The following is a 13,370-nucleotide window of genomic DNA, read 5'->3' on the forward strand; positions in this document are numbered from 1 at the left end:
CATAAGTTGACAGAAACTTCCTGACACTGGAGGCCCCCTCCAAACAGGCACCCTGCCCCTCCTTCACATTTAACAACAGTGTTATACAAGCTCCATCACATTTTCCTCTCAACTCCCCTGTACCCCCGGCAACTGAGAAGACAGATGAGTGGAAGGAGTGAGAGATGGGATGGATGATGGTGTGAGTTTTTATTTGTAACGCCACAATTTATATGAAGAAGTACTAACTGTGACAAAAGTGAAATAGCATGTCTGTGTGTAGGGCTGGATAATCAATTATTTAAGATTAAGAAATCATACTTTCAAAACAACACAATTAGCAAATTGCAAAGGCTGCAATTTGGGATATATATCACATTTTAAATTTCTTATTAAATTCTTATTATTTTAAATGGCTTATTAAATTATATTATTTTGCCACATTGTCCAGCCTGATCTGTGCATATGCGCACAGTGCGTGCAGGAGGACCGTGCAGAGTGAAACATTATGAATGTACGATGAGAGACACTCAGCGTGAGAGTCAGCAGCTACACAATAGGAGGAAGGTTGTGAACGCAATATAATCTGCGCTGACAGAAGCTGTCAGTTCATCATGTGAACAGCCAGGGTGACTGACTGCGCAGCTACCTTCCATAATGCCAACATCAACAGCAAGCTGCTGATCAGCAGAAGAGAGTGAATATACTCTATGTCCTCTTCCCCTTAGTGTCAGAACCATGATTACACTCGCTACACTTTGACAATTATATTCTTGGTTGGGTTGGGATGATATGCATTTGTCACAATTTGATTGTATCACTGTACTTTGAATGATACAATTCTTGACACAATAACCCAGGTGTTATATTTTCAAAATCAATGCATATTGCATGTCATTTACTCACGCTGACACTGATCAAAATTGAATGGAACAGTGGTACATAACATGTACAACAGAATGTTTCTATAAATTAACTACTACATTTAGCTGCCCCTGCCAATAATAAGATAGGACACAGAAACAGTAAACAGGACACAGTACATATGTGAGCCTTCAAATGAACATGCAAACTGGAAAATGTCTTTTCAAACCCCACTCAATAGGAACACCACTGGTAAACAGAACTCCCAATGATTACTGAGGTAAATTAGCAACTGCTGCTTTTAGCTGTCTGTGTTCATCATGTTAGTAGGACTCTATATAGTTTTCAAATTATTCAGTTTTCAGACAAAAGCCTCTAAAGATGAGTTTAATTCTGAAGGCAGCAGAATAGACCCATGCACAAACCTCAGTGAATAGACCCACAATAGCAGCAAACTTTTGCAATCTGCTTTCTGAACGTTTTTGAACAAAACTGAATTGCTATCAGGTCTGGGGCTACTGTTCTGTGGCTGTCCCCAACCTCTGACCTCTCTGTGAAGACAGGGAAATAATATTCCTGATAGAGATGCATCATGATGAGCATTACTATACAAGTACGTAATGCGGTCTTACAAAGGCAATCTTAACCTGTGCCCTTTTATCAAATGCGGGGAAAGCAACTGTGAAACACATTCTCTATTTCCATGTACTGTATATTTCACCGACATCCTTCTTCAGATTCAAACATTTACACAAACAGTGGCTCTTTCACTCTCCTCAGCAGCCACAGAGTGAAGGAAAGTTAAGTGTTTTATTTAAATAGTTCTCCAGGTAGAGGAGAGAAGTTTTAATTTTTCAGATTTTCACAGCCAAACTAGACGCGACTTTGCAGTCACATTCGGTTTCATTATACACCGCTCTGAACTTTTACATTCAAAGTCAACTCAATAACTGAATTTATATAATCTTTACATTTTAAGTGTGACAGTCATAACATCTATATTCATGGGGCACATCATGTTCAGGCTTTGGTGATTTTTTTTGTAGTCCCCATCTACATTCAAGAACGTGTATTACAAAAACATAAAAGTAAACCTGTGGGAAATGAGTTGCAGTCATTGTGACTGAATATGTGAAGGAGGTTACTGGGTGTATAACATAAGCTGTATGTCATTGTAAACACACAGATCAGAATTAGTAAACGCTGTGATATGTCATGTACAATGCTACTTCCCACATATGTTTTGTAATCACTATATACATGTGCTGAAAACTCATAAAGGCATGAAATATAAATAAATGAATATAAATAATCTTGCTTTGTACCAACTGCCACCTGACAAAGTGCATTTTCATGTCAAAAAATCATGTCATCACATCGCCTGTTGATCTGAAAAATGTATCCATAAAAGTCATGATTGACTAATGTGATTTACCTGTGCTGCTCCAGCTAACAGTTCCATGTAGGTTATTTAAAACAGGTTACTTTATACAACACTGATGAAGTCATTAATAATGGAAAGGGAGCCAGTGAAACTACACAATATTCTCAGATATTTCCAAAGAACTTGTAGAATTTGCGGATTTTAAATGGCGCATATTAATAATGCTAAATGTCTATTTGCAAAAAACAAGAGGATTTTAAGAGTAACACAAATCAATCCCTCCTTTGCCTCAATGGCCGACTGACCCACAGGCTTTCACCTACTGTTTTCTATGTACTCGCACAGAGACACATTTTTCAATTTACTTTTAAATCTTCAATGCTATACAGTGCTGTGTTTACATATGCCATTCCAGCATCTGCATATACAGGTAGTTAGTAACTTAAAGTAAATAGGGACTAATGTGAAATCTCACCAAACATGTGGATGTGTAGACTCACCAGTCCAAGAGCAAAGAAGAGGATGAGGAGGATTGCACAGGAGATCATGGAGAGGCCCAGCAGGAGCACCAGCGGCTGATACTGGCTGATGCAGGAGAATTTGCGGTACAGCGCCTCATTTTTCAGCTCCTGGTCATTCAGCAGGTACTTCCCCTTGGCTGGCATGGTTCAGACTTCTCACAGAGGCATAGCAGGTGTTCACAGGGAGCCCCAGAGAGCAGGAGTGAGTGGCTCCACAACTTTTTTTAGGTGTGCGAGTCCAAAGTTTGTTGAATAGAAGTCCACAGTTTTGTGTCTTTTGGAGGCACCTTGCTAGCTCATGATGCTCAAGTGAAACTTGTGTTTTTCCTTCGGCAAGGCATCTTGAGGGTTGTTGTTATCTCTCACAGCTATATGGTGGCTCTCCACAAGAGTCGTCCTCTCAGTCTCTCACTCTCCCTCCCCTTCGATGGTCCTTTTGTGTCTTCTATCCTCTGTCTGATGTTGGCAGACAGTCCTGCTTCATCCTTTGCCAGCTTCTGTGTTGCTCCCTTTACTGGGTCTGAGGTTGGGGCTGGGAAAGACAGAATAGGAGGGGAGGGGAGTTAAAGAAAAGGGAGGAGAGGGCAAAGGAGGAAGAACAGGCGCAAAGTAGGAGTAGATGAGCAGATCATCGGTGACCCCACCACGATTCAGGATACAACAGACTGGTGAAACAGCTCCACTCCTCAGGAGGCACCTGGAAGATGGGGAGAGGGCAAGAAAAGACGACAAGTTTTACTATAAACATATCATTACCAAAACCAAGACAATTCACTGAATAGAAAATGCATTACAATATTGTAGACCTGAGTACATTTATCATTGGTATTCATGATATGTCAAAAAATATGACTTCATTAGTTTTAAAAACAACATGTACGGCTTTATCTTACATAAAAAAGTTTAATCAGTCATCAGTCACCATATGTGATCCACTGGAAATACTGAGGCAAAAATATCCACTTGATGAGCACATGCTTATGTATAAACATCTTTGTAATTTCCACAATCCAGAAAACCCTGCATCTGTTTACCTCAGGGCTCTGCCTCATTTTGATCGCAACATCACAGAAGGCAGCTATAATGAAGGGCCACACTGCTACAGAGAGCAGTTGCTTTGATGCCATTTACTGAACAACACAATGTTGGTGAATTAACTGCTGCGCATGGACAAACTACACAAACACAACTGTTACTCTCCCTCCTGGTTGAATTAAGACACATCCAAAGCTTTGGTTACAGAAAAATTAGAAAACAGGAAACCACCACTGAGTTCCTGTCATTTTTACCTTTAGGACTAAATATGTAATAAAACCTAAAATTCCATCAAGTGTTGTTATTATTATTATTATTGTTGTTATTGTTATTGTTATTATTATTATTATTGTTATTATTATTTATCCCCCCGTAACAGAGAGGAGACGCAGAAAGGTTCTGTTAAAATACAATGTGGATATACAGTCGACTGACCTAATCTCTTCAAACTATTGCTTTTTCGAATTCTCCTGGAATTGAAGAGAATGAAAATTAGAGTAGATATTCAACTGCAACTGTCCAGTAGTAGCTTATGAAAAATCTAATATATATAGTCACTTGGGAGAGAGAAGAGGAGACTCTGGCTGGAAGGTCAATAGAAACAATGTGAACGTCGCACCACTGTCAATAGAAACCCCATTTCCTCCAGCTGATAACATCACTGTCCTGGTGTGCCGTGAGAGTAATGCCTGTCTTTATGTTTGTGCCTCACATAGCAACTGTGACAGATGCTATGTGCCATAAAGAGAGGGGACAGCAAAACACACACACACACCTGTTGTACTGTGCAAGTGAAGCATCAGCCACAAGGCTTCAATCTTGTGCTGATCAAATGCATTTCCACATTAAGCTCTGCAATGACTGACTTGGCCCAGTGGTAGTTTACAGCCACACTCTCCCTTTCATTGCTGCTGCTGGATAGAACAGCATCCAGCCAGCTCTCCCCTGCACCAGACAACAAACCACCCGCAGACTGAGGGCAGTAAAAGTTAAAGAAAGAGCAGGGAGGTAAAACAAAGCTCACTGTGGTGGTGGTGGGGGGGGATCATGTCCTCCTCTTGCATCAATAAGAACCAGCTGGTCTGAGTGGAGGATCCTGAGTACATGTTTACTTGCTGTTTACACTGGAGGAATCATTTACACCACTTAACTACTAAATGCCATGTCTAGCTCTTGAATATTTTACCATAAATATCATCATAAATGGCAGATGAGGCAGGGGTGGATGTGTCAGTCATTTATAGTTTTTATGATGAAAAAAAAGCATGGGAATGTTCAGTTAAAGCTAGGTTCTGTGAGTCTGGAAAAGCCATCAGTGGCTGGAGGTCTTTGTAACTGAAGTGGAAATTTCAGTTGCACTTTCTCTTTTCTCCATTTTTCTGTGACTCGCTGGCTAACATCTGGCTATCATCTCTTCTTCAGCATTTAAGGCCTCTCTGGCTTGTTGCGAAGACTACAATTACATACAAACGTCACATAAGGTGCACAAAGTATGCAGTTGGGTACACCAGTTATTCATTCCATGCAGTCCAAATGAAATTATTGGTTTATTTCAGTACTGCAAGGGCAAAAAGCACATGTTTTTTATACATTGATTGTTTCAGAATGTTTTACTCTAGTTTTCTGGTAAAAAAAAAAAAAAACAACAAAAAACAAAACTGATGTGATATTCAAGATGCAATGTGTTAGTTCTTGAGTTTTTTTCTTGTCAGTATTTTGAGTAATGTTTTGAGTAATGTTTCTGCTCATGTTTTTTGTGAGCAGAAACATTATGTGCATGCCACGTCCTTCATCTGAAAACAGGGAAGCATTAATCTCATCAAACGTGAATGACCAGTTTTATTGTTGTTTTTCCCACTTCTGAGCGCTTTTATTTTCAGTCATACTCCAACCTGTTTGTAACTGTCTCGCTTTACTAGCACAAAGTTGCTGTCTTGACTTACTGATAAAAACAAGTCATGCAGGGCTGAGAAGCTTCATTAACACTGTGTGAACTGATGACTTTGAAGAGCTTTGAGTGCTTTGAATGTAAAGAAAAGTAACGCATTAGTTAAAAGAACACGGGAAGCGCAAAACACAACAGAAACAATCCAGACCAGTGCATGCCAGAGAGAAGTATGATACTTCCAGCAGATCTCAAGGGAACTACTTATCGGCTAACGACTGGATAGCATTTCTTCTTTTTATCTGCATTCCCCCTTAGAAGAAACCATACACAAATAAACCCATCAGTTATCTCCCTCCACATGATGGCTCTTATCTTCGTGCAGCTGTTTTTCCTGTCAATTCTGTTACTTCCCACTAGAGCTGCATCTAACAGTTATTTTCATAATCGATGAATCTGTTGAATATTTTCTGGATTAATCGACCTGTTGTTTGGTTCATAAAATGTCAGTAAATTTTGAAAAACCTTGAAATGATGATGTTGATAAATATCTTGTTTTGTCTACAAACCAAAATGATTCAGTTTTAATGATTTATTTATCACATGAAGCAAACAAACCACAAAATATTCACATATAAGAAGCTGAAAAGTCAGAAATTATCTAAATAAAACATTCAAAGCAATTAATCGATTGTCAAAATAGTTGGTGATTAATTTAGAAATAGATGAATAACCAAAAAATATTTGCAGCCCACCTTTCCAAATGCCAATATTTGTAGTGTTTCTGATCGACCACCTACTGGGACACAAGTTTAGGTACAACCATGGACCAGTGACAGCATATACCTTAAAGCACAACCTTGCTAATAGAATAACATTAAAGGGATGATCAAAGTCACACAGTAAGTATTTAAAAGGTTTTATCTAGTCTTAAAACAGCTAACATTAGAAATCTCTCATTCACCACATATTCAAGCTTGTGGCCCCACTGGTGCGTTTTAGACTAAACCATTGCAGGCATGTAGCAGCATCAAAGCTGTGGTTTTGCTTTAACCCTTAGCGGGGACAACAGACAGGATCAGGGATGTATGCGCCAATGGGGCCGGGCCTCTCAGTGAGTGGGGATGAATGCCTGAAAGTGCACTGAATTGACTGCCAGGCCTTTCACTGTGAAAGCCTGGCAATTGAGAGTATCACATAGCAGCCTTGTAAAGTGGCGTCACTGAATCTTGGAACAGAAGCCATACAAAAACCAACTAACGTCACTGGGCACCCACTGCTGAGATGCAGGAACATTAAGGCCCCCATGTCAAAGAGGAGGTAAAGAGATGGGAAAACAACAAGCATAGAACTTTTTTTGTTGTTGTTTTTTGTGTTTTCCCCTACAACAAACCACGACATACTGGAAAAAGAATCAATACTATAAATATGGCAGAAAATGGTAAAAAAACGTTGATGTGATGATGTTCTCAAATGTCTTGTTTTGTCCAAACCAAAATTATTAATTTTTAATGATTTCTTTGTAATATGGAGAAAGAAACGAAGAAAATATTCCCATTTAAGAGGCTGAAACAATCAGAATTCTTGTTTTAATAATGAAAAAAGCTTCAAATCGATTAATCGAGTAATTGTTTTAGCTCTAACTGACTTGGGAATCTATACTTCCTGGGCCCTTATGATTGCAATTTATGCTTTAATAATCACCCCCAGAGAATAAAGCTGCTGGGCAGCCTGAGAACAAGCTTTTGTAGGTTTGCCATGCAGTGTTGTGCAGTCCCTCAGTGTTCAAACTGAGATATTCTCTATTGTTGTGGCTCTGTGGTTTAGCCTATTCTTTTTAAAATGAGGTTGCCAACGATCAGGTGAAGGGTTGCTATTTATCATGACCTAATTGCTCTTCTTCATTGTCGGTCTGACTGAAGGTCAGAGCATTTTATTTTGGAAAGATCTTCAATTTAGATGGGGATTTGTTCAAGAAATTTTCTGGATGAATGCTGCCTGGGAAACGTCAGTCCTTTCCCTTTCTGCTAAGTAATCACCTCATTGGTAATAAACCAATCTTATCTTCAGATCTGGTCAGGCTTCAACAAACCTATACCCAACTCAAAGCCTTTTCATGGAGAGCAAATAGGCAGGTCTCTTTCCGAAGCAAATCACCGCTTTTTTATGGTCGTCTTTGTGTTGGCATTCAATACACTGGACAAAAAAGGATGACCTCTCTTTAAGAAAAGAAAGGACAACATTTTCTCAGCTCACGCTGCATAGAAAGGGATAAAGTTCAGTGAGACTGAATCAACCCCAGTTCTGAACATCAGCTATGTAGACTATTTCCTCGTGAAGTAAGAAAATATTTTTTAATTTGTGTTTGGTTTTGAGTGCTGAGTCCAAATTCAATCCATATTTAAGATGGCTCTCTTTGTTATTTTTAACAGTATAGTTTCACAATAACACTTTGATGCAAAACACACAGAAATAGGGCTACAACTAATGATTATTTTCTCAATGAATCGAGTAATTGTTTGGTTCAGAATATGTTGAAAATGTTGGAAATGATGATGTTCCCAAATGTCTTGTTTTGTCCACAAACCAAAATTATTCAGATTGAATGATTTCCTTGTTATGTGTTGCAAAGACACCAGAAAATATTTACATTTAAGAAACTGAAAAATCAGAATACAAAATACTTTGGTAGAATAAACTGACCTGTGCTTTTTCAGTGTGTATATGGGACATATTTTATGACTTTCAGATCTGGGTTGGCGGTAGACTGGCTCCATAATCATGCAATAGCTTGTTCTTACACAGTGTTTCCATAAACAGAAGACTGATGTATGTACAGCAATGCGCCAGACAGATTAGATTAAGCCTCTTGTCCTTCCCCATCTCCCCTTCTCTCCTCCAAGTACTGTCTACTGGTATTGAATTAGCAGCATTCACCAGAAGGAGCTGCTGAAACCTAACAATATTAACAGGATGCTACCTCAGAGCTGATTTAAGCTTCAAATGCCATTGCCTATAATAAATACAGGAAGTGCAAGAAAGAGTGCCACGTACTTGGCCGTTACTGCTCAAGTGTTTCACATTTACTTCCACAAACTGAAACAGAGACGCACCATCATAAGTGAAGCTATCAAGTCACAGCACGACACAAAATAAAGAGTAATTTGAAAAATATGTGGAATTTTGATTTAAATACACCAGCCACGGGAAAAAACCCAGAGTTAAAATGGCACTGATTAAATTAGTCAAAGCTATTTCCTTGACATTGACTGTTTGCATTTGAAAACACCTGCTTACTCACAAAAGGGAAATCTCAATTATGGAAAAGAGGTAAGAGGTCTGTCTTATTCAGTGAAACCGGTTGTGCTGAAATCAATCATTTGAAAGTAAGAGACCTTGCAAAGTTCTGAACAAAAAACAACCCCTCTCTTTGAAAAATATAACCATAGCTACGAAAAAATACTGAGGCTGGTGTGTTTCAGACAGTCAAGACCCCCTTTAAAGATTTACCCTTTAGCGTGTTCACCCAGGTCTTGGAGTCAAACCCAATAAACATCCAACTCAGGAATAACTTGACCCATAAATGATTGCAGATTCTAACTTGGTAACCTCTTTTGAAGCTAACTCCACACAATGTCTGATTTTGAAAAATGCCAAAGAAATGGACTGAGACCTGAGTGTGAGAGAGAGGGAGAGTGAGGGAGTGAGGGAGAGTGCAGAGTAGTGAGGGGGCAAGGTCTGGTAGGGAACTCCAAACTCCAAAGCCTGTCTGACAAGGTGCTGCTCACACCGTGTTTCACATGGTGTACATGTGAAGACACTGGGACAATGAGCCTTGCACTGATTAGACAAGAGAGCAATGAAATAGTGAACCTGTGATGCAAGCATGAACTCAAACCGCCGAGAGCAAAATTAAATAAAACATTTTATCACACCATGTATAATAACATATACATATATACATATATACTGGCTTTCACCTTAAAATAAAAGGGGTTTAATTACACTTCACATTCCCAAATGTTCAACATACACATAGTATGAATTCTAAAGGATATGTGTTACAGGAATCAGTGAGCTCAGTCATGTGCTACTTTGTTTGTGCTAAGCCTTTTATATATGTAATATATACCAAGATACACTCATGCAGGAGATGCGACACATGGAATCTTTTGTTTGATTTTTTTTCATCATTTGGAAAAAACTTGAGAAGAAAAACAGGGTGAAAAGAATGCACTACAGCGGGAGACAGACCATTGTTTCCAGCTGCTGCAGTCAGCCACAATCCCCATTTCAGATTTCATAACTGGACCTAACTCCATCCTGTATCTGTGGAGTAGTAGGGCCCCTTCTATCGCAATCACCACCAATAAGAAAACAATAACAATCTCTCAGTATGCCAGCCAGCTTACTCGCGGCACTGCTATTCAAAGAGAAAGCCTTAACATCTACATGCATCACAGTAGAGACCACAGCCAAACAAAACCTTGGGTGGTTATCATGCAGAGCTGCTGCAAGAAACACAGGTGACAGTTCTAGATACCCGATGACATTAATTTTCACAGCTACCACAAAGCACTGACTGCTGACAGGGCCATCTGATGCATTGTCTTCACAAACGACAGTGTTTTAACCATTTGATTCATATGTGCGTAACAGAGCAGATGTGGTGAAAAATCATTTTCCACTTATTTTTGGCCAATACTGTGATTGTGATATGGTCACAACTGGTACAACTCATTGTTTCTACATATTTACTGTCATTTTCTTTTAATCAAAATCACAAAGAGATGATATTTTTGGACTATGACAACAAACAACATATTTTCTCATCTGAAGATTTCAGCATTAACTTTCAGCATTAATGGAATGTTTTTAACTAATTAGGATACGATTCCTCCAAACAGGGAAAACATATTCCATGACAATCATCCTCAAAAAATGCATTCTCAGTTATCTTTGGGGAAACACACCACATGCACAATGACACTGGGAATGGGCAGTGCTCCAAGGGCTACAGGAAAATCTGATGATACTTGACTTGCAAACCAATTTTCTTGTGCATGTGCATGCGTGTGCAAGTGCAAGAGATGAGCCAATTCACCACACCCTCATCTGTCAACTGCAATGTCTATCATGCAGCCTGTACAGTGGACAGTCAAAACAAATGCAACTCTGTAATGGAAATGAGAAAGATGTCCCACTTGTGTTTCCTTTTCTGTTTCCCCCTGAGAAATAAGGGACATTAATAAAGGTTCATATAACTCATGTAGCTGGTTTGCTCATAATACATATTTCTAAGTTGACTAGACATACAGAAAACTGCTTTTAAATGCATTGGAAGAAAATATGTCAGATTACACTGTATGTACATAATTGACTGTGTCGGGGAATATATTTCACTTTGCTTATGAATTAATGTTTTTACAGAATTAAAAGCATATGAAGGCCAATGTGGCTGTGACAGCAGAGGTACATTGATAATTGAATTCAATAATATCTCTCAAAAAAGGGAGGTTATCACATCAGTCTGTAGGTTTTCTCGCATGTATGAAGTACTTCATCTGTCCTTTTTTTAATTTTGAAAATATTTAATCTAGAAAAGAACATTTGGCATCTATTACCAAAATGACATCACTGTAAATTGTCTGGAAATACAGAAGGACTCCCAGACAAGCTTTTAAATAAAAAGTTGTCCAGAGATGTTTCTTATTGTTGATTCTTTTGTTGACATTTGGCAGGCTCTGTGCATAAATCCCTATAATAACCGTATTTCAAAAATTCAGTTGCTTAATCTTTGATGCTCCCAATAACACTATTCTTGAAAGGGGTCGTCTTGTGATAAGACTGGTGAATGAATCATAACTAATGTTTTAGCAGTCATCATCATCATTGAAATATACAGTATTATTTGTTTCTTTGTTTTAGTTTTTAACAACATTAATATAGCACATATACACTCAGCCACTTTCTTAGGTACTGAGGACACGTGACAAAGTGGCTGGAAAAACACCTGATGTGCTCCTCTGCTGGTGTAGCCCATCTACTTTCATTTAGAAATGGTCTTTCTGCATACCTTGGTTGGAACATGTGGTTAGTGTATTTACAGTTGGCAGTTACTGTTTCCTTTCTATGATCTGGAACCAGTTTGGCTTTTTTCCAAGGCATTTTTGCTCAGACAACTGGATATGCGTCAAGATGGTTGTTCTACCCCCTTTTCCGATGCTCAGTTCGAACAAGATATTTGTGTGACATTAACATTGAGAAGCAGTTGAACTGGTGTGCCTAATAAAGTGGTTGGTGGGTGGCTATGCAGCACTTTATCAAGCACACAACATTCACACCCACTCACCAGCTTCTGACACAGCCACGGGAGCAACTTGGGGTTATGTGGGTTACTCAGAGACACAACAGCATGTAAACCAGAGAAGTTGAGGAATCACAATGTTGACCTTCCACTAAAAAGACATCTGTTCTACCTACTTAACTGCAGTCATTTATAATTATATTTTGAAAAATAAATACTTTAAACAAGATTCATTCACGCTAGTCCTACCTTATTCGGTAGTGGGGTATGCAATGCTACAAAATAAACTTTCAATTAACTGCTACAAAATGCCAATGCTGCCTGTGACTTGAATGAACGTGTTCTCCAACTCTGTGGTCAGCAGCAGCCTGTCTGAACATACTCCCTGCTCATGTGATGTGAGCAATTGTTTTTCAATTAGTCTTGTTTTATTTACAACAGCTGCTGCAGACATTTTGACGGTAATGTGTGTGGGTTTAACACAGCAATATCCTAGCAAATTAAAATGTTCTTATAAACTGTTTTCACCGCTGCAGAATAACCGCTTATGCAGTGGTTGTGAGTGGGAAGGCAAACAGGATGGTGCAGGGGAGGATGGGATCCAAGCGTTGTAGGAGTGAATTGGTAAAGCCCTCTGTAAAATCATATTTTCTTTTGAATATGAGTAAATAACTAAATGGTCCTTGCAGTTGCATTACCTATAAATGCCACCTTGCTCTGGTTCAAGTTCCTGCCCCAAGTATTCAAGGCTTCCAATTGTGCCATAACAAGAGGGTAAGATGGTTGAGGTGAGAGGGTGTTGATAACTGATAACTTGCCCTTCAGCCAAACAGTTAAACCCTGAGGGCCTTAGCAGAGGTTCTCAAGGGTGACGATTAAAAAACTTTAATCTGTAATTCACAGCAGCTTAGTGATTGACAGCAGTGTGAACACTACAGAAAAAATTACAGCAACATTGTACTGTGACTTTAAAATGATCCTAATTTGACCAAAACAATGTTCTGTACTGAGAAAATCAGTTCAGGCTCCAAAACACTTCACTTAAATAGCAAAACTATGTCATCAAAGTAATTCCACCCATACTACCGAATAATTATATTGCTTAAATTACTAGTCTAATTCAACCTCTATCCCTGATGATTGAGGTGCACCTGGTGTAACTGTGGTTGAGAGTCTGTGCTGCTGGTGTTAAAGGTCTGGAAGAAGAAAAGAGTCCTTTGTTTAGTTACAGGTTGGCTGTTGCTCAGTTGGTGTACATTTTGAACTATTTTCCACTCATGTGTGAATGAGTTTATCAGAAAACCTGGATAAGGTTATTCTAAGGCTTTGGTCTCCACCTCCAATGTCATACTTTTTGTTGACTGCTGTATGGCACCGTACAATAAGTTCAATATT

The 13,370-nt window shown here is 38.9% G+C and overlaps 1 protein-coding gene across 2 annotated transcripts in view; it reads right to left on the reverse strand.

The window, feature by feature from the left end:
- adcy7 (adenylate cyclase 7) overlaps positions 1 to 13,370 on the reverse strand; it is a 54,731-nt gene that overhangs the window by 26,335 nt on the left and 15,026 nt on the right. For both annotated transcript variants that reach the window (XM_044029939.1, XM_044029940.1), the window contains exon 2: positions 2,728 to 3,445. In XM_044029939.1, the coding sequence (XP_043885874.1) occupies positions 2,728 to 2,892 (165 nt within the window). In that variant the 5' untranslated portion in view covers positions 2,893 to 3,445. The remainder of the gene's footprint in view (positions 1 to 2,727; positions 3,446 to 13,370) is intronic.

This window comes from Solea senegalensis, linkage group LG7 (genome assembly GCF_019176455.1).
Source record: "Solea senegalensis isolate Sse05_10M linkage group LG7, IFAPA_SoseM_1, whole genome shotgun sequence".
Classification (NCBI taxonomy): Eukaryota; Metazoa; Chordata; class Actinopteri; order Pleuronectiformes; family Soleidae; genus Solea; species Solea senegalensis.